At 40.3% G+C, this 26865-nt stretch overlaps 1 protein-coding gene across 3 annotated transcripts in view; it reads left to right on the top strand.

Moving 5' to 3' along the window:
- adamts16 (ADAM metallopeptidase with thrombospondin type 1 motif 16) overlaps nt 1-26865 on the top strand; it is a 201896-nt gene that overhangs the window by 87931 nt on the left and 87100 nt on the right. For all 3 annotated transcript variants that reach the window (XM_033048173.1, XM_033048183.1, XM_033048191.1), the window contains 5 exons: nt 530-689; nt 3588-3693; nt 11134-11271; nt 11644-11797; nt 14261-14356. In XM_033048173.1, coding sequence (XP_032904064.1) covers nt 530-689; nt 3588-3693; nt 11134-11271; nt 11644-11797; nt 14261-14356 — 654 coding nt within the window. The remainder of the gene's footprint in view (nt 1-529; nt 690-3587; nt 3694-11133; nt 11272-11643; nt 11798-14260; nt 14357-26865) is intronic.

The raw sequence follows: 26865 nt of genomic DNA, 5'->3' as shown, positions 1-26865 counted from the left end.
TCTCCCCCCACCTCCCTCACGACAGTCCCCCCCACACCGGGTCCTCCATCGTTCTTCCCCCTCCCCCCTCACGGTGGTCCGCCACGTGACCTTGAACCCATCGGTGAGATTGACAATTCAGGTAATTAAGAACAAATAATAATTGTGGCTGTGACAGTCACATCTACATCTTGTGTACAAAAAACACACTAATATTCTTTTGTAAATGTCAAATAAAATTTAAATTGTGCCTGGCATCCTGCACATGTTGTTTGCTACAAAATAGTTTAGCTTAATCTACCATCCTTGCAATGTCCGTTAGAATTTCAGGCAAGGTACAATCCAGCACTACTCACTGCACCTCTATCAGTTCATAGAGCACTGAATTATTCAATAACCAGTAAAGGATCGTCCAACCACCTAGTTGCCTCCCATCACATCTTATTTGATGCTTCACGATGTCAGTAGTTAAACAGGAACAAATATGGGAGTCAGCTTGTGATCTCCTGTGAACTTTATATTTTTTTCCTTTGCTTTTTTTATCCTGCAGCCGGGTCTTTTAATAAACCACCATGCAGACCGCACTTTGAACAGCTTCTGTCAGTGGCAGTCGGGATTGGTGAGCAAGGAGGGTAATCGTCATGATCATGCCATTCTGTTGACAGGCCTTGACATTTGTTCTTGGAAGAATGAGCCCTGTGATACTTTAGGTGATTTTATTAACTAATTCTAAAATACCAAATGAAAAATGTTTTCAGAAGTTGCCTGCAAACTGGAGGAAAGATAAATTTATCGTAATGCAACAGAAATTGGTCTTCCATTATGTTATATAATGAAGCAATTGTCACAGAGTTTTTTTGTCATTTCACTTTATCTGCAATAATTTTTGGCAAAGGTGAGACATAGGAAAAAGGCAGATTAGCAGGAATAAATAAAGAGCAAATCTTTAATAAAGAGGATGATTAAAAATCAAAAATAATATCTCAAGTAGTCCAGATTAAATCTTTATCTTTTGTTGTGTTTTTTCAAATTGGTTTATTGTCGTATTCAATTTCCCACTTAATCTGGCACTATTGTACTGTAGAAGTTACTACACATTAGCATTTGTTTGTCATCGATACCTCAGGGACCAGAGGACATAGGTTCTAGGTGAAGGGGAAAAGATTCAATAGGAATCTGAGGGGTAACATTTTCACACAAAGGATGGTGGGTGTATGGAACAATCTACCAGAAGAGGTAGTTGAGGCAGGGACTATCCCATCATTTAAGAAGCAGTTAGACAGGTACATGGATAGGATTTGGTGAGACATGGATAGGTTTGGGGGGGATATGGACCAAGCGCAGGCAGGTGGGACTAGTGTAGCTGAGACATGTTGGCCAGTGTGGGCAAGTTGGGCCGAAGGGCCTGTTTCCACACTGTATAACTCTATGACTCTATAACTCTATGTAGCAATCTCACTGGTTTCAGTGCAGGGAAGTAAAACTAAAATACTGAGGACCTGAAAATCAACACTGTCATAGCTTGCACTCTCCAGACACAGGAGCAACCTTACTAAATTCATGGAATCTCCTGAATAAACTCCAAAGGCATTAATCCTGACATAATTTTTCTGCCAATTTAAAAAAATAGTTCCTCTGTTAAAATATCACTGAAGTGAAAGATATCAAACCACAATACTGTAACTAAGGGAATTGTATCTTCCAGACATGCACTGTTGTAACTTAGAGTGTGCTTTCTCAATTTGCTGGAGGTAAAGAGAAAAGAAGATACAAATTTAAAGAGAAATCTTCTTTACATTAACACTCTTATTTGTTAATAATTAATAACCTCAATTCCATGAGTTCTTTTTTTATTTTCCTTTGGGCATGAATTTCAATTATGGAATTATATGGTATCTTGTCGTGAATGTTAATCGAATGTTTGGTCACTCTTTTAAAATAATTCCTGAACTCTGCAGATGAAATATGTGTTCATGTGCGAACCTGTTATTCTGTTTGCTGAGAAAATCTTAAAAAATGAACTAAATTCCCAAAATACTTCAGGTTTGACTTCAAAGCAAAATAGCTATTAGTATTCAGAGTTAGTGGAAGGAATGGCAAGGCATATAGTATAACATGCAAAAGATTAGAAGACCAATAACATTGTGGGACATTGAGATTTATTAGGGTAGAAATGTACCTTTTGCTGTGTGGCTAAATACACAATACAGTAAACTCTCATTTTAACGGACACCATTATAATGGATTTTGGTTATAGTGGACAGACCTACTGACGGCTGCCGACACTACCCCTGGCTCCCACCACCTCCCCTGCTGCTTACAACCCCGGCTGACCCATGCCACCCCCAGCTCGCACCTCATTCCTGGCTGCCCATACTGCGTGGGTTGCAGTCTCTACCAAGCCTCCCCTGTCTCCTGATTGAAGGAGTGCTTGTTCAATATCCAATAAATTTCCTCTATCGAAATATTAGGAAAACCAATGTCATTGTTCTCCTGCAAGAACTTATATTCTTTAACATAGAAAAATAGGTGCAGCAGTAGGCCATTCGGCCCTTTGAGCCAGCACCGCCATTCAATATGATCATGGATGATCACCTAAATTCAGTACCCCGTTCCTGCTTTTTCCCCATATCCCTAGATTCCATTAGCCCGAAGAGCTAAATCTAACTCTCTTGAAAACGTCCAGTGAATTGGCCTCCATTGTCTTCTGTGGCAGAGAATTCCACAGATTCATAACTCTCTGGGTGAAAAAGTTTTTCCTCATCTCAGTCCTAAATGGCCTACCGCTTATTCTTAAACTCTGACCCCTGGTTCTTGACTCCCCCAACATCGGGAATATTTCCTTGCATCTAGCCTGTCCAATTCCTTAAGAATTTTATATGTTTCTATAAGATCCCCTCTCATCTAAATTTCAGTGAATACAAGCCCAGTCGACCCATTCTTTCATCGTACGTCAGTCCCGCCATCCAGGGAATTAACCTGGTGAACCAATGCTGCACTCCCACAATAGCAATAATGTCCAAAATTGGACACAAAATTGCACACAATACGCCGGGTGCGGTCTCACCAGGGCCCTGTACAACTGCAGAAGGACCTCTTTGCTCCTATACTCAACTCCTTCAATTTAATCCTTTCCCTTGACAACTAAGTTGAGCTTAAAACATGTATTTGTGCCATCAGTAATACAGCCTTTATAATGTAGCCTGACTCTGCTCTTGCACCAATTCACCTGCTGGTCAAACTCTCGGGTAGGCTTTCTAAGATTTTTCCAATGCAAACCATATTCTGGCCTCCATAAAATTAAGGTAATGGAGAACTGAATCTTCTGTGAAGATCCTTGACATTTTACACTTCAAACTCGTACAATGCATCGTCTTGAATTGAAGACTTTAGAAAATTAGATAACTTGAAAAATGGTTAAAAAACAAATAGAGTAACACCATCAATTTTTAAATATCGGAAGCAAATTTAACAGGATTAGTGATTTTAATATTGACAACCACGTATACCATCCCTTTTGGTGCTTACTCTAGCAGGTAGCACAGAGGAGTTGATGCAAAGTAATATTGATTTATTCATTCCAAAGTGCATTTTGTTTGATTCCACAGGTTTTGCACCCATCAGTGGGATGTGCAGCAAATACCGCAGTTGTACGATCAATGAAGATACGGGATTAGGACTGGCATTCACAATTGCTCATGAGTCTGGGCACAAGTAAGATCTCAATCACTTGTTTCAATATATTATTTATTTGCATTTGTAACTACCATAAAGTACCACTAACATTCAAAGTATTAGGAAGTATCTATCATCTAAAAAATGCCGCCATTTTCAAGATCAATAATTTTAAATTATCCGGTTAGTATTTTGTAAATGGAATAAACTCCAATTTATACTTTATTATACTTGAAATGTGAGGATTTTGATTTTGTTCATAAGGATGGCACAGTGGCACAGCAATCACTGACACAGCTGACTGTGTAGAGTTTGTATATTCTCCCTGTGATCGCATGGGTTTTGTCCGGGTGCTCCAGTTTCCTCCCATATCCCAAAGACATGCATGCTTGTAAGTTAATTGGCATCTATAAAATTGCCCCTCGTGTGCAGGATGTGAAAGAGGGGTAATATAGAACCAGTGTATGGGTGACCAACGGGAATTTCAAAATAATTCAGTATACTTGCTATTTTATAATATCCTTGCGGCTACTATTTATTTCATCCCACAGGAGTTGATTTTGCTGACAGAATTAAAATGGGGAACTTTATCGAACTATGATGCCTTAATCCATTCCACTACTGTGAACAAAAGGTTGAATAGGGTTAATGAAATACTATTTGATTTCACAAATCCATGCTCAATCACAAGGTTAATTCCCAGGATGGCAGGACTGTCATATGCTGAGAGAATGTTGGGGGAGTCCAGAACCAGGATCCACAGTTTAAGAATAAAGGGTAAGCCATTTAGAACAGAGATAAGGAAACACCTTTTCACACAGAGAGTTGTGAGTCTGTGGAATTCTCTGCCTCAGAGGGCGGTGGAGGCCGGTTCTCTGGATACTTTCAAGAGAGAGCTAGATAGGGGGGCTTAAAGATAGCAGTCAGGGGATATGGGGAGAAGGCAGGAATGGGGTACTGATTGGGGATGATCAGCCATGATCACATTGAATGGCAGTGCTGGCTCGAAGGGTCGATTGGCCTACTCCTGCACCTATTGTCTATTGTCTATCACCTTGATTTACTTGTACTGATAATTTTTCATTACTTGTGTGAGTAATTACCCAGGTTTAGCACTCACCTTTTTATGGAACGAAAGGTTTATCTTTTTCAATCATCCAATGAAGAAGGGTCTCGGCCCGAAAGGTCACCCATTCCTTCTCTCCAGAGATGCTGCCTGTCCCGCTGAGTTACTCCAGCTTTTTGTGTCTATCTTCAGTTTAAACCAGCATCTGCAGTTCCTTCCTACACATCCAATCCTTTGGTCCTAATCTTGCACTTCCTTCAGAACCTTCAGATTTGGATTTGTTTATTGTCATACACCAGGGTGCAATGATATATCTTGTTCACATCAAGCTCGCAGGGTAAAAAATATACATGCGGCAATGATAAATACAAAAATAAGTACAACAGTGAGGGTGAAACATCAGAATGGTGCAATTTGTGAAGTAGGGCAAACAAAAATGATAATACAGTAACAGAGAAACTTAATGAGGTAGAGTTGAGAGTGAATATGTGACAGCACCCCCAGGAAGGGAATGCAAAAGAGGTGATGGTTTCAGAAGTTTGATAGCAGTGACAAAGAAGCAGTTTTTAAGTCTGGAATTCTGGACATTCAAACTCCCGTAACCTCTCCCAGAAGGCAGAAGAGGGAAAAGGGAATGGCATTCTTAATGATATGTCCAGCCTTCAGGATTGAAAGAATCTTGAAGATGGGATGAAAGGAGGTGTGGAGCCCGTGACTGGGTTGTATTCACCACTCTCTGCAGGTTCATGCGATCAAGAGAAGAGCAGTTGTCATATCAGACTGGGATACTTTCTATGGTGCATCTTTGAAAAAAAAGCACGTGTAGTTAGCAAACAACGAGGAAGGCAACAGGCCAACATTTTACTCTTGTCAACTCCTTGCTGAGTTGTGTATGTGGATGGGGAAAAAGCAGAAATTCATCACTCATAAAAGTACCTGCTGTACATTCCTTCGTAGTTTTCCCATCACATAGAGATTTATAACGTCTCAGGCGTTTTTATAACTGAACTTCAGGAAACTCATTTTACACAGAAGAATGTGTGGGAGAAAGGCAGACAGAGTAAAGCTCTATTCAAGAAGTAATGAAAATGTCAGCGTAGTTAGCTTCTGTAATTTTAACTAATGCTTGCTTCAAAGAGAGTGAGCTATTTCTGTTTATATTGTGCATTTCATGATCTCAATTTTACAGCTTGTGGATGCTTTCACAATCATGTTACACTGCAACCAATTTGCACCAGTCCCACAATAGATCACACAATTTAAGATCTTATAATAATCGGGAAATTTGGTTTAGTGATATTGTGTGTTGAATAAGTTAAGTCACCAGTCGATAGCTCCTGATAAGAGATAACACAAGTGATAAAGAAGGTGTTTAGTTTAGTTTAGTTTAGTTTAGAGATACAATGCGGAAACAGGCCCTTCGACCCACCGAGTCTGCACTGACCAGTGCTCCCCGTACATTAACACTATCCTACACACACTAGGGACAATTTACACATACACCAGCCAATTAACCTACATACTAGTGCGTCTTTGGAGTGTGGGAGGAAACTGAAGATCTCGGAGTAAACCCACGCGATCAAGGGGAGAACGCACAAACTCCGTACAGACAGCACCCGTAGTCGGGATCGAACCCAAATCCTGTAAGGCAGCAACTCTCCTGCTGCGCCAGGTGCATGGCACTCTTGCCGTCATCGGATGGGATGTTGAGTAGAAAAGTCCAAAACTTGTGTCACGGTTGTGGAACACTTAGGTGAGACCACAATTAGAGTATTGTTTGCAGTCTGGTCACCCCAGGAAAGATATCTAGACTGGAAAGGGTGCAGAAGACTATCACCAGTATGCCATCTGGATTAGAGAGTATTAGCTATGAGGAGAGGTTGACAAACTTACTTTTTTTTCTCTCTGAGGCATTGGAGGCTGAAGGAGAGTCTGACAAAAATCTATACAATTATGAGGCATAGATCAGGTAGATAAGTCTTATTTCCAGGGTGGAAATGTCAAATGCTAGAAAGCATAGCTTTAAAGAAAGAGAGGGAACATTTTAAGGAGATATCTGGGGCAAGTATTTTTGTCATGAGTGGTCAGTACCTGGAACGTGTTGCAGGGGGTTGGGTGAAGGAAGCAGATATGATAGTGGTGTTTATGAAGCATTTAAACATGTGGGCGGATATGCGGGGTATGGTGTGATTTGCATCATGTGCAGGCAGATAAGTGTTAGTTTAATTTGCCAGCATGTTTGGAACTGATATCGTTACGATACGATAGAACTTTATTTATTCCAGGAGGGAAATTGGTCTGCCAACAGTCATAAAACACAACAAGATGCATGAAACATGAAATTAAAGTGCAGGATTGGGGATGTGCAAAGATTGGGAGTCAGTCTACCCCATGACAGAAGGGGGGGGGAGTTGTACAGTTTGATAGCCACGGGGAAAATTATCTCCTGTGGTGTTCTGTGCTGCATCTTGGTGGAACCAGTCTGATGCTGAAGGTGCTCCTCATTGTGTCATGGAGGGGGTGAAGGGATATTGTCCAGGATGCTCCGCAGTTTGAGGGGCATCCTCCCCTCCAAGACCATCTTCAGTGATTCCAACTCCACCCCCAGGACGGAGCCAGCATTCCTGATGAGCTTGTTAATTCTGCTGCTGGCCGCAGCCTTTGTCCTGCTGCCCCAGCACACGACAGCGAAGAAGATGGCACTGGCCACCACCGATTGATAGAATATCTGCAGCATCTTACTGCAGACGTAAGAAAGAGCTGAGCCTCCTGAGAAAGTACAGATGGCTCTGTCCCTTCTTATCAAGTGCCTCAGCGTTGCTGGACCAGTCCAATTTATTGTCCAGGTAAACTCCAAGGTGCTCCTTGGTAAACTTTACATCCACACCCTTGATGGAGACAGGGGACAGGGGTGTTCCTCTCCTCATAAAGTCCACCACTAAATTCTTAGTCTTGATTGATTGATTGATTGATTGATTGATTATACCTTTAATAATCCTTTGCAGGAAATTACAGTGCCACGACAGCTTCAAGACAGACATAACACCACACATTTCCTCAAATGGCTTCCATACTTAACAAGTTAAAATACAAGTTAAAATACAAGTTAAAATACAATTAATTTAAAAAAAAGTGCAGTTATTTATGCGCATTATATAACCTTATAGCAACTGGTAAACAGGACTATGTCTCTCAGTTTTGCACATTGGTGCAATCAGCCTCTGACTGAAGATGCTGCTCTTGATCACCTTCAGGGCATGGAGTGGGTGAGTGGGGTTGGTCATTATTGAACCCAGTTTGTTCAGAGTTCTGGCCTCTGCCACCTGCTGGACCGTTCGTTGCTCAGCCCCGACCACTGAGCCGGCCTTCCTGATCAGCTTGTCCAGTCTGTTTTTGTCCGCTATGCGGGCGCCATCTCCCCAACAGGCCACAGCAAAAAACAGAGCACTGGCCACCACTGAATGGTAGACACTGCACAGTAGGGGTTGGCAGATGTTAAATGACCTCAGTCTCCTTAAAAAATACAGTCGGCTTTGTCCCTTCCTGTACACCGCCTCCATATGACACTTCCAGTTCAGCTCACTGTCAAGCTGCACCCCAAGGTACCTGTGGTTAGCGACCACCTCCACCTCAGTGCCCTTAATGGTGATTGGTGTTGCTTGAGTCCTCCTCCTCCCCCTCCTGAAGTCCACAACTATCTCCTTGGTTTTTTTGCTGTTAAGATGGAGGTTATTGTGTGCACTCCACTCCACAAAGTTACTTATTATGTCTCTATACTCCTCCTCATTGCCCCCTTTAATGAGGCCGACAACAGCTGTGTCATCCGAAAACTTCTGCAAAAAGCAGCTGTTGGTGTTATATTGGAGATCCGCTGTGTAGATGGTAAACAGGAACGGAGCCAGCACAGTTCCTTGTGGAGCCCCTGTGCTGCTCAAGATGGTGCCCGAGACACTGTTCTGTAGGCGCACGTACTGTGGTCTGAGGGAAAGGTAATCCAAACACCACAGTACCAGTGATGGATCCACTTTCATCTTCTCCATCTTCTCCTCAGTGACAGTGTTGAGCTGCAAGTGATTCAGCCCACAGCACTCAACAAAGTCGTTGACTACACCTCTGTATTTAGCTTCCCTCCCTTCACTGATGTAGCCCACAATTTCTGAGTCATCTAAAAACTTCTGCAGGTGGCAGGAGTCTGAGTTGTATCTGAAGTCTGAGGTGTAGATGGTGAACAGGAAGGGAGAGAGGACCGCCCCCTGTGGGGCCCCTGTGTTGCTCACTACCATGTCCGAGACACAGTTCTGTAGCCTGAAATACTGTGGTTGTCCACTCAGGTCATTGGTGATCCAGGACACCAAAGGAGCATTCACCCGCATCTTTGTCAGTTTGCTCCTAGCAGTGCAGGCCAGATAGTGTTATAAGCACTGAAGAAGTCAAAAATCATGGGCTGAAGAGCCAATTCCAGTTCTGAACATATATGTTCTGTGATCAAGACACTGAGTACTCCCTGCCCGACTTTGAAGTAGTAACACAAGTTTTCTGTTTGCTTTATTTGAGAAAGCTGATGATACCTTGGTTTAACCTTTCATTCAAAGAGCAGTATCTCTGATATGTGGCAGCTGCAATTTGAGCATCATCCTGTCTGAAGAAGGGCCTCGACCCGAAGAAGGGTCTCGACCCGAAACGTCACCCATTCCTTCTCTCCAGAGTTGCTGCCTGTCCCACTGAGTTACTCCAGCCTTTTGTGTCTCTCTTTACATAGGTTATCTGATTTACTGAGTATTTCCAGCTCTTTCTGTTTTGTATATATAATATTTTAGAATATGCTTTCCTGACATCTAGTGATGTCACGTGAATGACTGCAGGATGCCTTTTTCACATTATTGCTATTCTTCCAAGGAAACACCTACCTAATGTTGGAATTTGTGATTTCAGACTTTCTTACAGTATATTATTCATGCCAAGTTAGGACACAATGTATTGTACAGAAACCAGAGGAAGATTGTTAAAGATAAAAAGTGTTTTTAAAATGAATAATCTTGCAAATGTTATGGCAAAACTCCCTGGTGCCTTGTGTTTCTAAATTCACAATAACTGTGATGTGTAATTTTCATTAACAATAGAGACATGAAAATGTGATAAAGAAAAAGGATATAACATTCCGTTGCTCTTATAAAGTTCAAATCTGGAGCCTGTATAGAACAACAAAAGTAAGCATGTTGACTGACTCTCAAATTGTTTAATTTTATTTTATTTTACCTGTTAAAATAATGAAACTGGTAGAAGCTCTCAACAATTTCTGCAATATGAACAAACTGAGTAAAGAGAAATGCAGTACAGGGGTACTTTCAATTATTAACGCACTGCACAAATCTAGTTGAAGGAATTCTACCAAAATAGGTTTCTTCTCTTTTCATCTTTAACAAACTTCCTCTGGCTCCTGTTTCATTGCAGCTACAATTCATTGTAGTTTGATCTGACAGGAGCTACAGTAAGTGCAAACAGAACTGCTTTGCTTTAGGAGAGTACAATGGATTTGTTCCCATTTAAACAAGATTTTAGGAACAAACTGGTGAGTAACATCGCTGTTTCACACTGTTGGGTTCCCTTTCAGCCCTGTAATGAGTGATAATGTGATTTCTTTTTGTTTTCTCTTTTGTAAGATCCAAGAAAAGGCATGAGAACAAAATAGGCATCAACACTCCCAGGCAGCAGTGAAATAGGTGCCAAATCATTGTCATACAAAATGTTATGCTGCTTAAGCCTAATTTGTATAACAGAGTCAGAAAATCAAAACCTGCTTCAATTAAATTTAGTTAATTTTCAGTGTCTCTTTTTGAATTCAAACTGCAGCAGCATCAAGGGACTTCTCTTTAGACATCTCTTGGGTGCGAAGGGTCAACTGGTGCAACCCTTCACATTCCTGGACAGTAGGGAAAGCAACCTGGGCAGCAAGTATTTGGAAGTGGGTTTGGATTCAGAATAAGACTTTGAATTTATTTGATCCTATTATTTCCAATTTGCTACACTTATGGTTTGAACTGCTCTGTTTAGCAAATTTGATTTTGCATTTTTGTTTCTAAACTCCAGTGAGTACAGTCCCAGTGCCGTTAACCTACTCATTCCTGGGAACATTCTTGTAAACCTCCTCTGGACCCTCTCCAGAACCAGCACATCCTTCCCCAGATATGGTGCCCAAAATTGCTCACAATCTTCCAAATGTGGCCTGACCAGTGCCTTATAGAGCCTCAGCATTACATCCCTGTTTTTGTATACAAGCCCTCCCTAAATAAAAGCTAGCTAAGATTTTAACCAATTATATGTAATAGCCAGGAATAATTGACTGCCTGAATGTTAAAGGTTCTGGAGAAAGAACATGTTTAATTGAAACATCCTGTTTTCTTTTAAATCACTAGCTTTGGCATGATTCATGATGGAGAAGGGAATGTATGCAAGAAGTCCGAGGGCAACATCATGTCACCAACACTTGCTGGTCACAACGGAGTCTTCTCATGGTCAGCCTGCAGTCGACAATATCTTTACAAGTTTCTGAGGTACAGCCTTGATTTACCACATGCTTTGGTCCATTTAAACATTTAGTGTAGTTTAGAGATACAGTATGGAAACAGGCCCTTCAGCTCACCGAGCCCACGCGGACTATTGATCATCCATTCACAGTAGTTCGACATTATCTTTCATTTATTGTTTCTATCCACCTGGTAATCTTCAACAAAAGAGTGCAGCACTGAACACATTTCTGAAGGTATAATGATGTCAGTTTACATCTTTTTAGTGTTAGTTCAACACTTTACAAAATAATACATGCCTTGTGCCCATTTAGCCATGGAGTTTGCTCCAAAGCCATTTAGTTTTGTGAATATTGCAGACACTAAATTGCTCAATCTTTTTATACTATTTACATTCAGTTCTTCCCAGGCAACTTGTCTTGCTGATGAACCAAAGCCAACAAAGGAGTACAGATACCCGGACAAGCTGCCAGGAGAGCTCTATGATGCTGACACGCAATGCAAGTGGCAGTTTGGGGAGAAGGCCAAATTGTGCAGACTGGATTTTAAAAAGGCAAGGACGTGTTCTTGAATTATAATTATATTGCTGTCATTGAGAATGTAACACATTTTTGTGCATTGATTACCATCTGGCAAGTCATATTTATTAAATGTATTATTCAGAATTAATTAATATGTATTATCAGTACTTTCACAGCAGGGTGAAAGCACAGCTCAATGTCAGAGCAACAAATGTATTATGGAAGGAGATTCGGGGTATTGAGGATAAACTTGTTCCCACAGAGGAAAGGGGTGGGACTGCCAAATCTCATGCCCCTTAGATGATAAGTTGCCTACAGGGTAGGATAAGACTAAAATGTGAAAATTGTCAGAAAGCTTATTGAACTAGAGCCAATAAGAAGAATGAAAATGTAACAGCCAAATTGAAAAAGAAGCCAGCAAAGCAAAGAGGGCATGGAAAATTACTGACAAATAACATCAATGAAAATCCATTCAAATTTTAGAACCGTAAAGATCAAAAAATTATATTAGTATAGAGTAGAGACCAAAAGAGGTTACTATATAGAAGTTGAGAGTGTGGATAAGGTTCTTTGAATATTTTGTAACTGTCCTCTCAAAGAAGGGGAAAATGCTATCAGCGCAGTAGAGGAGGAAAGATCTGATCCGTTCGGGCAGAAAGACATATTGAGAGATTAAATATTTACAGATTTAGAATCCATGAACGTTGATAATTTGTTAGACCCAGTTGAAATGTGTCATTACCTTTAAAAGATGCACAGGAGGAAATTGCAGAAACCTGAACTATTATTTTCCATTACTTCCAAAAGCAATGTCCTAGAATTGAAAAACTACTAACATACCATTGTTTAAAAAGAGAGAAATGATAAATTGTGTAACTGTATCCAATACTTTAACTTATGTGTAGAAAGGAACTGAAAATGTTGGTTTATACTGAAGATAGACACAAAGTGCTGGAGTAACTTTTTTCTTTTTTCTTTTTTTCGAGAGATGCTCCCTGACCCGCCGAGTTACAACAACACTTTCTGTCTATCTTTAGTTTAACTTATGCACTGGTCAAATTATTGCAATTAATTCAGAAGAACAATATAAACCATCAATTAATCAGGAATTACCTTAACCTCTCTGGACGTGGATAGGTTAAGGTGAGTTTCTGTCCCAATTAACAGAATTTTCTTTTGAGAAGGTAATAAGCAGGCCCATCTGATTTGTGGATTTTAGCAAGACTTTGACATGGCAGAATGCCAACAAAGTTTTTACTTGGATCCAAAATTGGTACAACGGGAGGAAGCAACAGGTGTTGGTTGACTGAAGCTTTGTGTCTGGAAGGCTGCCATTAACGGATTCTACAGGGCTTAGTGCTTGTTTCCTTCTTGCACCATTACAGGAGGCATGTTACAGAAACCAAGGCATTAATCCGCATTTAACTGGGTTAGCAGGCCTGAAGGCCCTACTGAAATGTATGAATGATTTAGTAACTAATTGGCTGCATGCCTCAGTGATCAACAAATCTGCACCCTCATTAACTGCATTTTCCAAGGTTTTGCTGATCTGGCATTTGTTGAGTGAACCGTCTTCAGAAAATCTAAGACAATAAGCAGCTGGGTGCCGATCCATGTTCCGTGCAGTTACCATAAATTAATGTGCTGGCACATTTAGGGATAGTCACTGTTTGAAGCCAAATATTCTCACTACAAGAATGATGTCTTGCAGTGCAAACGATGTCCATCCTTATCCAACCTCCAGATTATCAGATGAACTTCAGCAGTTTTTAAACTGCTGGTGGGTTGAGTGGTTGAGAGTTAGGAGCAGATGTTGGGTTGTCTTCCTCAGTCAACCACAGACCTCAACCACAAATAAATAATCTACTACCACAGGTTGTTTATTGTTTGTTTTCCTTTCACTTTTGTGTGTCTTTTTTACCACCTTACCCTTGTTTTTACCACCCAGTAGGGCCCTCACAGCCTCCCTTAATCTTCTGTATGGTTTAATTAACTTTATTTACAAAATTAATTTTATTTTCACATACCTTTTCTCTTCCTCACCTTAGCTGGTCCCAAACGCATCCTGCATCTGTCACTTTCCCAATGCGCTGACCTTAGGATGTGGAAACAAAAATTGTACACTTCAATTGAAGCCTGTCTCTAACCAAACAATTACTCTTTAATCTAAATTACCCAGTGGCAGATTGCCCCAGCAATTGTTTTTATAATTGCGTTGAAATTAATGTGAAAATTGCATGATATTTCGAGACATTTGTATGAATTTCTGCAGAGGTGGTGAGGAATACTGTCACTAAATAGCGGGGTAGCGATGATCGAACAAAAACCTTTGGCATGAAGGGACCTTCTCCTGTTCCAAACAATATTGTTCTCTGACTAAATTTACTTGTAACTTTTGAGTAACTAGTTTAAAAACAATAATGCATTTGCATTGAATGTTCTCTGTTGACAATCCTTGTTATTTAATTGTTCCCCCCACCCTGCATCTTTTTTAGGACATTTGTAAAGCACTTTGGTGTCACAGAATTGGCCGAAGATGTGAAACAAAATTCATGCCGGCTGCTGAGGGAACCATTTGTGGGCTCGACAGGGTAAGGCGACATTTATGCTGTTCAATGTCGAATAATTTCTCAAATATACCTTTTTTAAATGCATTCATTCATGAATATGTGCATTCTTAAACCTTGGTTTTTATTTGCACATTTGGTCTCACAGTAAATGAAATTATTCCCTGTTTGAAAATCAACCATTTCATGTTTTTCAACCCTTGCTTATGGAATTCAATCTATATTTCAGATCGAATTCCATTAAAAAAAAATAAGCCCCAGATACTTGAGAAACTGCATAAAGATCTATGAAGGGCAACTTGAAGCAACCTTCCTTACCTTACTGCACAGGTCCCAACAGTTCACTGTTTCCTGCAACTGCATTAAATTGTCAAGGGTTTTCCATACATTTTAAGAAGGAAATGACATACAAAATACTTTTTTGCACAAGGTACAGGGATGAAGGGGATGGTTGACAAACGGGTTAATGTTTATTTATTACTTTATTTATTATTTATTTATGTTTTTTGGTTACTTCATACATATCACTTGTATGTGTATATCAGTTGTATGTATATATATGTCTGTATGCATCTCTAAAAATTGTCTGGGGTATTATTATTATTAATTAATTAATTATTAAATATGGAAGAAGGGTTTAGGGAGAAAGGGTGAGATTAAATAAGTTATTCTTCTTCTCACTCCTTTTCGAGCTTGTAAAGAAAAAGTGTTGGACATTTAAATTTTGCTTTATGCTTTTCATTGCTTTGCAAATATTGCCTGGAATGTCCAATGGTTTGACTATTTCGATTTTGTTGTTGTTATTTATTCCTATTTATGTCTTTATTTGCTCGGAACAAATAAACAAATAAATAAATAAACAACTTTCTAATAATTGATACCACTGAATTGAACTATTTATTTATCTACGGAAAAAAATAATGGTGAAAAAAAATCCATCTTTATGTCATCTTCCCTCATTGAGTTAAATGGATAAAATGTTTTATCTCGATTAAGAACTCAGTGAAGATATGATCAAGATACTTGCAGAAATCTCCACCAAGCTAGGAATAGTAGTTCTAGCTCAGAAGATGGTACATATTGAAAGACCTATTTCTTCTTCTTCTTTCGTGTGGCGTGCACAGCCTAAAGTTGTTGGACAACTTGTTCTATTTGATCTTCCGTTTGTGCACGTCGAGTTGATTGCATTAGTCGAAACAGGGCGTACCACGTGAAGGTTGCAATCTTCTGCCCCAAATACCTATTTCCATTGAATTGAAATCAAGTAGGTACGGTAGAATATATGTTACATAAAGCAAGTTACATAATACGAGTAGGTTATGAGATAAAGAGCTGCAGTGGACAGAGTTGAGGATTGGGGAGCTGGTCTGGAGACCAGAATGTTGAAATTCCCATTCTGCATTGCTGTGAAATGGGGCTCCACAATTCCATCTGAGCTTCGCAGAATTTGGCCACTGGTATTGTGATTGTAATTAACAAGACCAGAACAAAATACAAATAAATAATGACACAATAAATGATAGGACCCTGGAGAATGTTATGGAATAGTGAGAATAGTGGAATAGTTCCCTGAGTGTGGCAATACAGGTGGATAGGGTGGAAGGCATGTTTGCATTCATCGGTAGGTGCATTGACTACAAGAATTCGGATGTCATGTTGCAGCTGTACGAAACTGATGAAACCACACTTGAAATATTGTGCATAGTTTTTGTAGCCCAGCGCTAGAAAGTATGTCATTAATCTGAAAAGCAGAAAAGATTCAAGGACTGGAGGGCTTCAGTTAAAATGAGAGGTTGGATAGGCTGGGACTCGTTTTCCTAGACTGTAGAAGACTGGGGGTTGATATTATAGACATAGATATTTATAGAGATATATAAAATTGTGAGGGGCATTAAAAAGGTGGTTGGTCACTGTTTTTCCCGGGTATGGAGTCTAAAAGTAGAGGGCATAGATTTAAAATGAGGGGGGAAAGATTTTAAAGGAATCTGAGGGGTATTTTTTCACACAGGTGGTGGTGGGTATATGGAATGAGCTGCCAGAGGTACTGTAAATGTTGGGGCAAGTACAATTATAACATTTAAAATTCATTTGAACTAGTGCATGGATAGGAATGTTTTAGAGGGAAATGGACCAAACACAGGCAAATTGGACTGGCTTGGATGTACATCTTGTTCAGCATTGAACAGTTGGGTCAAAGGGCCTGTCTTTCTTGCTCTAGGACAAATTAACCGAGTGTTTTTGATTCCACTCCTCCTACTATTTCCTACTACTCTGCACAATTGTTGATGATGAAAGCCTTGGATCTTCTACCTGAAGACATAGTGGACAAGCATTCTTGCCCTCTGTATTGTGCCCATTTAATCATGTTATTTGCAGTGTTTATTCAGGGGGAAAAAATGCAAAATAACTTCCAGACAAATATACAGTAAACCCACATTATAATAGATGGGGGTGGTATGGTGTCCGTTATTGTTGATTGTCTGCTGTAACTGAGCGCAGTATTATCATTGTATAAGTAGTAGAAATAAAAACTCCAGTTGCTGGTTAATACACAAAAGGACACAATGTACTGGAGTAACTCAGCAGGTCAGGCAGCATGTCTGGAGAACATGGTTAGGTGACGTTTTAGGTCGAGACCTTCAGACTCTTGGTGTGGAACTGGGGCTGGAATCTAGGTGAGTTTGATGGCCCCGGCCTGCTGATGGTATATGGGAAGGCAGCACAACCATATAACCATATAACAATTACAGCACGGAAACAGGCCATCTCGACCCTTCTAGTCCGTGCCAAACACGTATACTCCCCTAGTCCCATATACCTGCGCTCAGACCATAACCCTCCATTCCTTTCCCGTCCATATAACTATCCAATTTATTTTTAAATGATAAGAACGAACCTGCCTCCAGCACCTTCACTGGAAGCTCATTCCACACAGCCACCACTCTCTGAGTAAAGAAGTTCCCCCTCATGTTACCCCTAAACTTCAGTCCCTTAATTCTCAAGTCATGTCCCCTTGTTTGAATCTTCCCTACTCTCAGTGGGAAAAGCTTATCCACGTCAACTCTGTCTATCCCTCTCATCATTTTAAAGACCTCTATCAAGTCCCCCCCTTAACCTTCTGCGCTCCAAAGAATAAAGCCCTAACTTGTTCAACCTTTCTCTGTAACTTAGTTGCTGAAACCCAGGCAACATTCTAGTAAATCTCCTCTGTACTCTCTCTATTTTGTTGACATCCTTCCTATAATTAGGCGACCAAAATTGTACACCATACTCCAGAATTGGCCTCACCAATGCCTTGTACAATTTTAACATTACATCCCAACTTCTATACTCAATGCTCTGATTTATAAAGGCCAGCACACCAAAAGCTTTCTTTACCACCCTATCTACATGAGATTCTACTTTCAGGGAACTGTGCACAGTTATTCCCAGATCCCTCTGTTCACCTGCATTCTTCAATTCCCTACCATTTACCATGTACGTCCGATTTTGATTTGTCCTGCCAAGATGTAGCACGTCACACTTATCAGCATTAAACTCCATCTGCCATCTTTCAGCCCACTCTTCCAACTGGCATAAGTCTCTCTGTAGACTTTGAAAATCTACTTCATTATCCACAACCCCACCTATCTTAGTATCATCTGCATACTTACTAATCCAATTTACCACACCATCATCCAGATCATTGATGTACATGACAAACAACAGTGGACCCAACACAGATCCCTGTGGCACCCCACTAGTCACTGGCCTCCAACCTGACAAACAACCATCCACCATTACTCTCTGGCATCTCCCATTCAGCCACTGTTGAATCCATCTTGCTACTCCACCATTAATACCCAACCATTGAACCTTCTTAACCAACCTTCCATGAGGAACCTTGTCAAAGGCCTTACTGAAGTCCATATATACAACATCCACTGCTTTACCCTCATCAATTTCCTGAGTAACCTCTTCAAAAAATTCAAGAAGATTAGTCAAACATGACCTTCCAGGCACAAATCCATGTTGACTGTTCCTAATCAGACCCTGTTTATCCAGATGCTTATATATATTATCTCTAAGTATCCTTTCCATTAATTTGCCCACCACTGATGTCAAACTAACAGGTCTATAATTGCTAGGTTTACTCTGATACCCCTTTTTAAACAATGGAACAACATGCACAGTACGCCAATCCTCCGGTACTATTCCCGTTTCCAATGACATTTGAAATATTTCTGTCATAGCCCCTGCTATTTTTACACTAACTTCCCTCAATGTCGTAGGGCATATCCTGTCCGGACCTGGAGACTTATCCACTTTTATATTTCTCAAAAGTGTCAGTACTTCCTCTTCTTTGAATCTCATAGTTTCCATAGCTACTCTACTTGTTTCCCTTACTTCACATAATTCAATATCCTTCTCCTTGGTGAATACCGAAGAAAATAAATTGTCCACTCTGACTCTCTAATGGACCAATTTTATCCCTCGTTATCCTTTTGCTATTAATATAGCTGTAGAAACCCTTTGGATTTACTTTCACCTTACTTGCCAAAGCAACCTCATATCTTCTTTTAGCTTTTCTAATTTCTTTCTTAAGATTCTTTTTACATTCTTTATACTCCTCAGCACCTCATTTACTCCATGCTGCCTATAATTATTGTAGATCTCTCTCTTTTTCTGAACCAAGTATCCAATTTCCCTTAAAAACCATGGCTCTTTCCAATTTTTACTATTTCCTTTCAACCGAACAGGGACATAAAGATTCTGTACACTTAAAATTTCACCTTTAAATGTACTCCATTTCTCTTCCACATCTTTCCCATAAAACAAACTGTCCCAATTTACTCCTTTTAAATCCTTTCGCATCTCCTCAAAGTTAGCCTTTCTCCAATCAAAAATCTCAACCCTAGGTCCAGTTCTGACCCTCTCCATAATTATATTGAAACTAATGGTATTGTGATCACTGGTCCCGAACTGTTCCCCAACGCATACCTCTGCCACCTGACCCATCCCATTTCCTAACAGGAGGTCCAGCACCGCCCCATCTCTAGTAGGTACTTCTATGTATTGCTGCAAAAAACTATCCTGCACACATTTTACAAACTCCAACCCATCCAGCCCATTTACAGAATGTGTTTCCCAGTCTATGTGTGGAAAATTGAAATCTCCCACAATCACTACCTTGTGCCTACTACTAATATCTGCAATCTCCTTACATATTTGCTCTTCCAATTCTCGCTCCCCATTTGGCGGTCTATAATACACCCCTATAAGTGTTGCTACCCCTTTCCCATTTCTCAGTTCCACCCAAATAGCCTCCCTAGATGAGCCCTCTAATCTATCCTGCCAAAGCACTGCTGTAATATCTTCCCTGATATCCTCCACCTCTTGCCCCTCCAATTCTATCACACCTGAAGCAACGAAATCCTGGAATATTTAGTTTCCAATCACAGCCCTCCTGCAACCATGCTTCACTGATCGCCACAACATCATACTTCCAGGTGTCAATCCAGGCTCTAAGTTCATCCACCTTTCTTACAATGCTCCTAGCATTAAAATATACACATTTAAGAAACCCACCCACTCTTATTCTCTGTTTATTGTCTTTTTCTTCACTCTCCCCAACATTTTGGGTCAGAGTGCTACCATTCTCTGCCTCCTGCCTCACACACTGACTGCTGGCTTTCCCAATTTGAGTCCCTCCCCCCAACCATACTAGTTTAAAGTCTTCCCAGTAGCCTTTGCAAATCTCCCCGCCAGGATGTTGGTCCCCCTCGAGTTCAAGTGCAACCCGTCCTTTCTGTACAGGTCGCACCTTCCCCAAAAGAGGTCCCAATGATCCAGAAACTTGAATCCATACCCACTGCACCAGTCCCTCATCCACTCATTTATCCTCCACCTCGCTCCATTCCTACTCTCACTGTCGCGTGGCACAGGCAGTAATCCTGGCCACGCGACAAGCCGGGGGTGGCGTGGCCAGCTGTCTCTAGGTCAGTCCACTTTAACTGAAATACATTATAAAGAGGTGTGTTAAAATGAGGGTTCCTGATTTCTGATTTCTAATCTTTAGTGGAAATTTAGATATTATGAAGATCCTTTCATTAATTATAATAACTACACACTCTATTTGCCATACAGAAGCTTGCTTTAAAAAAATATATATGATCCAAGCCTACAACTCATCCCAGTTTTCTTTCTTATTTATAAAGATTTATGAAATTGTGTGGTAATTACACATTAATTTGATGGTAGTTGGGGTAGTATTGTCTTCATAGTGTTCCTTTCACCTTAATCAGCAGTGTGAAAGCTTCATTTACGTGAAATATTTACTCTTATTTCTTTCTCTTTGGACGCTGACAGACCTGCTGAGTATTTGCAGCATTTTCTGTTTTATTTCTGATTTGTACCTTCACCAGTTTTTTTTTTTGCTTCAAGAGACATAGTTAGTGGATATTGCCATTGAATTGTGATCCCAATCTAAATATATTTAAGTATTACAGTGGAGGGGATTTTTTAAAGACATCCAAACACTCGAATTAAACCAAACATTTATTTTAAGAATAGAATGTATTACTAATGTATATTGCTGCATATATGGGATTATCTGTGGAGACTGAAGAAGTAGATGTCATATTTAATAATTGAACATTGCCAAAATGTTGCTGTACATGTGTTGGTAGTGAGCTCTAGCAGAGACCAATATAATCATAATTTTTTAATGTCAGGTTAATTCTATGCAAACACTGCAGTGATATTTCTTGGCATGAAATGAAAGACGAACAAGCTAAATGGATGTATAATTAGCAAACCATCTTTGCCAGGCTTATATTTTAAGTACTTTACAGAGCCAAGTACTTGTTGGCTGCTTAACAAAATATGACGTATGTAAGTAGCCCCAGGTTTACTTGGAGGTATTTATCTCCAACACATACAGAAGTACTTTTTGTACAGTAATTGCTCTATTTATTTTGATTTTCTGGTTGAGCTCCATAAAAAAATTCTGGCATCCTATAACTCAAAAATGCAATAGTTGCCTTTGCATTGGTCATGTTACAATTATTTTTGTTTAATGGAAAGTATACAGTGTCAATTTTTTGGTCATCTATAAGGGCAGCGCAGGTTGATTAGGTAGCGTCACTAAATTCCCGCTGCATTTGGATTCAACCAAACCTCTGGGACAGAGCTAGGATCCATTCAGCATATCTATCGGAAGTGGATGGGTGCTGCATTTCTGTATGTAACAAGAGAAGTATGAAATCAGGTTCCAGATTTTACAGCAATAGAATCATACAGAGAAACAGCACAGAAACTGTTATTTTGTCCAACTGAATCCATTCTGACCATCAACCATTCTGTTTTACCCTAATCCTACATTAACCCCAAGTTGATTCCCTTCCCATCCTCATCAACGCTCCCCAGGTTCTACCTTTCATGTACATACAAGGGGCAATTTACAACGGCCAAATAATCTCCACTTCTCTTTGGAACGTGGGAAGACACTGAATAGCCTGTGGAAACCCATGCTGTTACAGGAAGAAAATACCAATTACACACAGACAGGAGCTGAGGTCAGGATTGAACCCAGGTCTCTGGCACTTTGAGGCAGCAGCTTTGCTAGCTGTATCACTGTGCCATCTAAAAAAGTCTGTTTCTGTGCAGAACTGGGACTCTCTCACATGCGATAACAGCTGAATAACTGAAACTGTGACAAATAGATCTTGGATAAATCCTTAAAGAAACCCTGAGCAAGGATGAGGGTGTAGATGTGTCCAGAAAGTTGAGAAATCTGTATCCAATTAGCTCCCTGGATCCCATGTGATCTGACCTTCCAGAACAGCCTTCCATGTGGAACCATATTAAAGGCCTTGTTAAATCAATATAGATTAAGACTCTGCCCACATTCAGCATTCTTGGTTACTTCTTCAAAAAAATCAAATGAATAAGACATGATCTCCTACACACAAATCCATGTTGCCTATTCCTAATCAATTCCAATCTTTCTAAATGCATGTATATCTTAACTCTCATAAACCTCTCGAGTAACTTTTCAACTACAGATGATAGTCTGTAGCTACCATTTATTATTCTTTGCAGCCCTTCCTAGATAGAGGTACAACATTTCCCACCCTCTAATCGTCCAGTACTCGCCCATGTCTAATGATGATTTTTATATCTCAGTGCAAAGTCCTGTGAATTCTTCTCTAGATTCCTACTGTGCCTTTAGATATATCTGATCAGGCCTGGGAGTTTATCTATCTTCAAACATCCTGCACCTCCATGACTGTAATACAAACTGTCCTCAAGACATCTCCACAAACTTTGATTTTTGAGGTAATGTAACAGAAAAAAAAGGAAGAAAAAATACATAATTGGTGCTAAGTTGTACAGTTCCCAAGATCTGGTGTTCACCATTTGACGTAGGAATATCTCAAGCCTTTTGACTGCTTGGCTGACCCGCACAGCATCTGTGAAGGCAAAATCTAGTGTACTCTGCCCTTGGGACATCATCGTTTCCACATACTGTTGGATTCTGTATCCAAGAAATACATTTCCAAAAATATCCATGTACAACTGCAAAATCCAAGTTTTGTATTGACTTGCCAACTTGATATGACAGAGGCTTCTAACGTATTAGATCAGATTCAGATTCAGATTCAACTTTAATTGTCATTGTCAGTGTACAGTACAGAGACAACAAAATGCAGTTAGCATCTCCCTGGAAGAGCGACATAGAATTTGAGCAATAAATAAATACAATACAATACAATACAATACAATACAATACAATACAATTTATTGTCATTTGAGCCTCAGTGAGGCTCAAACGAAATTCTGTTTCCACAGCCATACAAACAAAGACAATTTCCTAGACATACACACAATTTAATTCACACAAACATCCATCACAGTGACCCACTGTGATGGAAGGCAAAGTCTTTTCTCTCCCCTGTTCTCCACTTCTCTCCCGATGTCCAAGCCCCAGGCGGGCAATGATAAGTCCCACGGCCATTTTTGGCCGTGCCGGGCGATTTACGACCCCGCTCCCGGTCCAAAAGTCACAGAGTTGGAGTCCCCGGCGGGCGCTGGAATGTCCCACGGCCATGAAGCCGTGCCGGTCGTTCCAACCCCGCGACACGGGCTGGAGAAGTCGCGTTGCGGGAGCCTCGGGAAGCGGTCTCTCTCTCCCCCCGGACCCGCGAGCTCCCGATGTCCCAGTCCACCGAACCTGCAGCTGCGTTGCTGGAGCCTCCGAGCCCCAGGAGTCGAGTCGCAGCAGCGAGTCACCACCGCTCCCCACGCTCCGAGGCCGGCCAGCCCCACGATGGTGAGTAGTCCGCAGCTCCACAGCTCCGCAGTCTCCCGAGCCCCCGGGTCATTCAGGTTTGAGGCCGCTCCACGGTGCTAGGCCCCAACGACAACGGAGACCCGACAGGGAAAAGGTCAGGTCTCCCGGACAGGGAAGAGATTCTAAAAGGTTTCCCCCGCCCCCCACATATATACATTTAAAACTAGTATCAAAAAACACCAACACTACATTTAACTAGACAAAAAATTTAAAAAAGACAGACAGGCTGTAGGGGCCGCTGCAACAGGTGAGTCGCGCCGCCGCCAACTATTTACATGCATACAGTCATAGTGTTTTCCTGGTGGGAGGAGTGTCCCGGGGGGGGAAGCTGTTCCTGGACCTGCTGGTCCAGCAACGGAGGGACCTGTAGCGCCTCCCGGATGGTAGGAGGGTAAACAGTCTATGGTTGGGGTGAGAGCAGTCCTTGGCGATGCTGAGCGCCCTTCGCAGACAACGCTTGCTTTGGACAGACTTAATGGAGGGGAGTGAGGAACCGGTGATGCGTTGGACAATTTTCACCACCCTCTGCAGTGCTTTCCGGTCGGAGACAGAGCAGTTGCCATACCATACTGTGATACAGTTGGTAAGGATGCTCTCGATGGTGCAGCGGTAGAAGTTCACCAGAATCTGGGGAGACAGATGGACCTTCTTCAGTCTCCTCAGGAAGAAGAGACGCTGGTGAGCCTTCTTGACCAGAGTTGAGGTATTGTGGGTTCAAGAGAGGTCATCGGAGATGTTGACCCCCAGGAACCTGAAGCTGGAAACACGTTCCACCTCCGTCCCGTTAATGTGGATGGGGGTGTGCGTGCCGCCCCTAGACTTCCTGAAGTCTACAATGAGCTCCTTGGTCTTCTTGGAGTTAAGGGCCAGGTTGTCAGCGCACCATGCTGCTAGGAGCTGGACCTCCTCCCTATAGGCCGACTCATCATTGTTGCTGATGAGGCCAATCACCGTTGTATCATCTGCATACTTGATGATGGTGTTAGCACCATGTACAGGTGTGCAGTCGTAGGTGAAGAGGGACTAAAGGAGGGGGCTCAGCACACAGCCCTGTGGAACGCCGGTGTTCAGGGTGAGAGTTGAAGAGGTGGTGAGGGTTGAAGAGATTAATAATGGTATTGACTTTACACATTCAGAGTTGATGAAATTTGAAGTGGTTTTGGATAGATCTGTCTGCAAGTGACACCCATCTCTTCTGTGACCGTAATGATTGAGAGGCAGGAACAACCAATCAATTTATTTCTATTTGAACTGTGATTAAGTCAAAATGAAATAGTTTTGACATGATGATGATTGCAGTGGGTTTTTTTTGGGGTTTTTTATTTTATTTTTTTTATTTTTTTTAAATTAGAAGTAGACATATTATAAAGTATAGTTGCATATTATAGTAAAAAAACTTTTCATATACATCAATCATATATTATTAAAATTTTCAATTGTCGATTACTTCTAGTTCTAGTGGTTTTTTTTAATATATAGAAAAAGAGAGAAAGAGAGAGAAAAGTTACAAATATCAAAAAAAACAAAAAAGGTGGAATGGATTACTTATAATACGTCATTGGAGATAGGTTCGTAGATTATAAAGTATGACTTTTCATCTAATCCTGAGTTCAAGTTTCAGTTGGGTTTTCGTGCCGGGCCAATCTATCCCGTCAGATAATTAATGAATGGAGCCCATATTTTATCAAAAAGTTCTTGTTTGTCCATTAAGACAAGTCTAATTCTTTCTAGATATAGGGTCTCCGACATTTCCACAATCCACATTTTAATTGTGGGGGTCGTAGGGCCTTTCCAAAATGTTAATATTAATTTTTCCCCGGTTATTATACTGTAGTCGAGGAAATTTCTTTGGCTTGTTGTGAGTGTTAAACTTTGCTCTGATATTCCAAGTATTATTAATTTTGAGTTTGGATCCAGTTTTGTATTAATAACTTCTGAAATTATTTCAAAAATATCAGTCTAGAAATGTTTAATTTTTATACAATTTGCAAACGTATGTGTTAAATTAGCATCTAGATGTAGACATTTATCACAAATAGGAGAGATTTGTGGGAAGATTCTATTTAGTTTTATTTTAGAGTAGTGTAATCTATGTAAGACTTTAAATTGTATTAAAGCATGTCTGGCATTTAACGAACATTGATGTATATGTTGTAAACTTTCGTCCCACAGATCTTTCGTTATAGGATGACCTAATTCATTTTCCCATGTGTGTCTATATGGTTCGGTCGGTGGTACCTCGTTGTTTAGGAGGGTGTTATAAATATAAGCTATTAATTTTTCAGTGTTAGGATGCTTGTTCAAACATTCATCAAGGATTTCTGGTTCCCTAATCCTGTAGACTTGTGTGTTAGATTTAACATAATCTCTAATTTGTAGATATCTGAAGAAATTATTTGAGTGCAGTCCATGATTCTGTTGTAACTCCTGAAATGAAAGAAAAGTGCCTTTCCCATAAAGATGTCCAATCTTTTTAATTCCATAATTTTTCCATTGTGTGAAACCCTTATCCAAAAAGGATGATTTGAATAAAGGATTATTTACAATGGGAAGGCATAGTGCTATATTATTCAATTTTAAAACTTTTTTTAATTGTTTCCAAATTCTTATCCCACTATGTATTATGGGGTTCTCCTTATAGGTTTTTTTGTGCAGTTTTGTGGTAGCAAATATGATCGGACCAATTTCAAAAGGTAAACAGTCTTCCTTTTCCATCCTTAACCAATCTGGTTGTTGATCCAGTTCTTCCAGCCAGAAATTCATGTTTTTAATATAGACTGCCCAAAAATAAAACAAGAAATTTGGCAAAGCCAAACCTCCATTTATCTTTGACTTACATAAATGTTTTTTACTTATTCTATGATTCTTATAATCCCAGATAAAACTTGTAACAATGGAGTCGACTTTTTTGAAAAAGGTTTTTGGGATATATATCAGGATTAATTGAAATAGGTACAGTAGTTGCGGTAAGAAGATCATTTTTATAGCATTAATTCTACCAAGCATTGAAATAGGAAGTTTTTTCCAGTATTGAATATTCTTGTGTAGTTTATTCAGTAAGGGTGGAAAATTTAGTTTAAATAAAGAGGTATATGTCTTAGTTACATAGATTCCTAAGTATTTAAATGTATCTTTAACTATATTAAAAGGGGATTGTTGTAATGTATGTAGATTGAGTTTTATTATTGGCATGATTTCA

The sequence above is a fragment of the Amblyraja radiata genome, chromosome 2 (genome assembly GCF_010909765.2).
Source record: "Amblyraja radiata isolate CabotCenter1 chromosome 2, sAmbRad1.1.pri, whole genome shotgun sequence".
Classification (NCBI taxonomy): Eukaryota; Metazoa; Chordata; class Chondrichthyes; order Rajiformes; family Rajidae; genus Amblyraja; species Amblyraja radiata.
The sequence above is the reverse complement of the archived record's forward strand: the minus strand, read 5'-3'. Positions and strand labels throughout refer to the sequence as shown.